Source organism: Myotis davidii, unplaced genomic scaffold (assembly GCF_000327345.1).
Source record: "Myotis davidii unplaced genomic scaffold, ASM32734v1 scaffold88, whole genome shotgun sequence".
Classification (NCBI taxonomy): Eukaryota; Metazoa; Chordata; class Mammalia; order Chiroptera; family Vespertilionidae; genus Myotis; species Myotis davidii.
Window position 1 is genome coordinate 2,810,974 of NW_006300377.1, and position 3,088 is coordinate 2,814,061.

General features: G+C 37.4%; 1 protein-coding gene across 1 annotated transcript in view; it reads right to left on the reverse strand.

Moving 5' to 3' along the window:
• Positions 1-3,088, reverse strand: part of AGO3 (argonaute 3, RISC catalytic component) — a 99,930-nt gene that overhangs the window by 87,572 nt on the left and 9,270 nt on the right. Inside the window, exon 2 of the mRNA XM_006777409.2 lies at positions 1,122-1,293. Within this exon, the coding sequence (XP_006777472.1) occupies positions 1,122-1,293 (172 nt within the window). The remainder of the gene's footprint in view (positions 1-1,121; positions 1,294-3,088) is intronic.

Below are 3,088 nucleotides of genomic sequence, written 5' to 3' on the forward strand. Positions count from 1 at the left end.
AACACATATTTGCCAACGTCATATCTGATAAGGGATTAATCTCCAAAATTTATAGGGAACTCACAGAACTTAACAAAAGGAAGATAAACAATCCAATCAAAAAATGGGCAAAGGACCTAAATAGACACCTTTCAAAAGAGGACATTCAGAAAGCCAAGAGACATATGAAAACTTGCTCAAAGTCACTAATCATCCGAGAGATGCAAATCAAAACAAAAATGAGGTACCATCTCACACATGTCAGAATGGCTATCATCAACAAATCCACAAACGATAAGTGCTAGAGATGATGTGGAGAAAAAGGAACACTGAGGGGCAGGAGGCGGTGGGGATAAGAGATCAACCGAAGGACTTGTATGCATGCATATAAGCATAACCAATGGACATAAGATACTGGGGGGTAGAGGAGGCCGGGGGATTGTTAAGGGTGGCAAAAAAAGGAGACATATGTAATACTCTTTATAATACTTTAAGCAATAAAACAATAAAAGAAAGAATACAATAGAAAAGGGTAAATAGCCGAAACCGGTTTAGCTCAGTGGATAGAGCGTCGGCCTGCGGACTGAAAGGTCCCAGGGTCGATTCCGGTCAAGGGCATGTACCTGGGTTGCGGCCACATCCCCAGTGGGGGATGTGCAGGAGGCAGCTGGTCGATGTTTCTCTCTCATCGATGTTTCTAACTCTCTATCTCTCTCCCTTTCTCTCTGTAAAATATCAATAAAATATATTAAAAAAAAGAAAAAAAAAAAAAAAAGAAAAGGGTAAATAAGGTGCGGTGGGGAGATAAAAGATATAGTACCTAAAATCAAAGGAAAAAACTGCTCAGCCTGATTTCAAAAACATCTAAAGATGACTTGGACCTTTTCTATCATCACAGAGAGAATATTCATATATTATAACATGAATATTCATATTCTAATAGCCTGGAAAATTTTCAGACTATTAGAAGATTTTATCTACTAACACATCTCTGAAGTACAATCAATTTCAAAACGAATTACCATGTGTTCTTAGTCAAACTGCTAGACTTTATCATTGTTATTTGGATATACAAGATAAGCAATTATTATGGCAAAGACAAATACCAACAGCAAAAAATCTCCATGCTTCTTGATTCTTACCTGTTCACTCTCCTAGGACACTTGTCTGGTTTAATATCTACCTCATAGAGGTAGACATCAATCTTTGGGATTTCAACTTGAAAACAGTTAGCCAGCAATTTAATGGGTTTGCCCATGGTGCCATAGCCAGGTCTTCTGGGCACCATGAGTAGGGGCTGGGCCCCAACGGGTCCTGCAACAGAAGGGGGGAAATAACACCGTTACAGACTGCACTGGATAATCTTGCCAATCAGAGTATGTTAGAATTTTAAATAAATTGGGTAATGGGGCTGAAGTCTATTGCTGAAAGATAACAATTTCTAGCATCACTACTTCTTTCCTCCCCAATTTGTTCTCCTTATTAAAACAAACAGACATATAAACAAACAAAACCCTGGGGGCTCCTGGAAAATTGTTTTGGAAGGGGTAGAAAGAAGGGAGAGCAATCACACAAACTCAGAACATGTACAAACACAAATCAGATCCAAAGAGTGATACCTAGAGCATAACAAACTCAGAGAGTAGAATAAGAATAAATGAACAAAATAAAAACAATATACAATAAAAAGTATCAGCAAAGCACAGAATCAATTATTTGAAAAGATAAATAAAATCTTTAAATCCCAGGCAACACTGATTTTTAAAATAGGAGAATTGGCTTAAAGAATCAATGTAAGCGTGTGGGGATCATATAACTACAGATACTGAAGATGTTATAAACAGTGTTAATAAATTTAAAGGTTTAATGGAAAAGATACATATATATATATGTAGCTTACTTACACACAAAAATATGTAAAATATGAAAAGTCCTCTGTTGGCAGAAATGTAAAATGGTACAGTTGCTTTGGAAAACCATATGGTGGTTCCTCAAAACATTAAAAATAGAATAACCATAAGATTCAGCAATTCTATTTCTGGGTATCTACCAAAAAACAATGAAAGCAGGGTGTTGAAGAGATCATTATACACCTATGCTCACAGCAGCATTAGTCACAATAGCCAAAAGATGGAAGCCACCTCAATGTCCACTGATGGATAAGTGGATAAACAAAATGTGGTATATATGCACAATGGAATATTAGTTAGCCTTAAAAAGAAATGAAATTCTGACACATGCTACAACACAGATGAACCTTGTAGATTTATACTAAGTGAAATAAGTCACAGAAACACACTGTATGATTCCTATTATTATTACAAAGTGGAAGGATGGTTGCCAGGGACTGGGGGAAAAGGAGAATGGGGAATTGATGCTTAATGGGTATAGTTTCAGTTTTGCAAGCTGAAAACAGATCCGGACACTAGCTGCACAACAATGTGAATGTGGCACTTATATACTATGAATTGTACACTTAAAAACTGCTAACATAGGCCCTGGCTAGTGTGCTCAGTTGTTAGAGTTTTGGCCCACACACTAAAGGGTGGAGGATTCGATTCCCAGTCAAGGGCACATACTTAGGTTGCAAGTTCGATCCCCCAGACCCCAGCTGGGATGTGTGCAGTGGGCAATCAATCAATTGGTGTGATCTTTCACATCAATCTCTCTCTCACACATAAATCTCTCTCTCCGTCCCTCCCTCTCTTCCATTCTAAGAATCAAAGGAAAAAATATTCTTGGATGAGGATTAACAACAACAAAAAAACCCTGCTAAAATGGTAAATTTAACATTATGTATATTTTATCACAGTTTAAAAAAAAAACTAAGTGATACCTAACATTAAGTTTTTAAAGCTCAAAATGTTGTAGCTTTGTTAAAGTTCAAATGATAAATTCACTTAATTAATAACTATTATCTCTGAATGAACTTATATTTAAATATCTGAGGCCTATAACCACCGTATTTGCCGGCGTATAAGACGATTTTTTGGCCCTGAAAAATATGCCTCCAAGTGGGGGGTCGTCTTATACGCCAGGTACACTTCAGATAGACTGCCCATAGTGCTTGCCCCGTGCCATAGTGGCCTCCCGATGCCAGCCCCCTTCA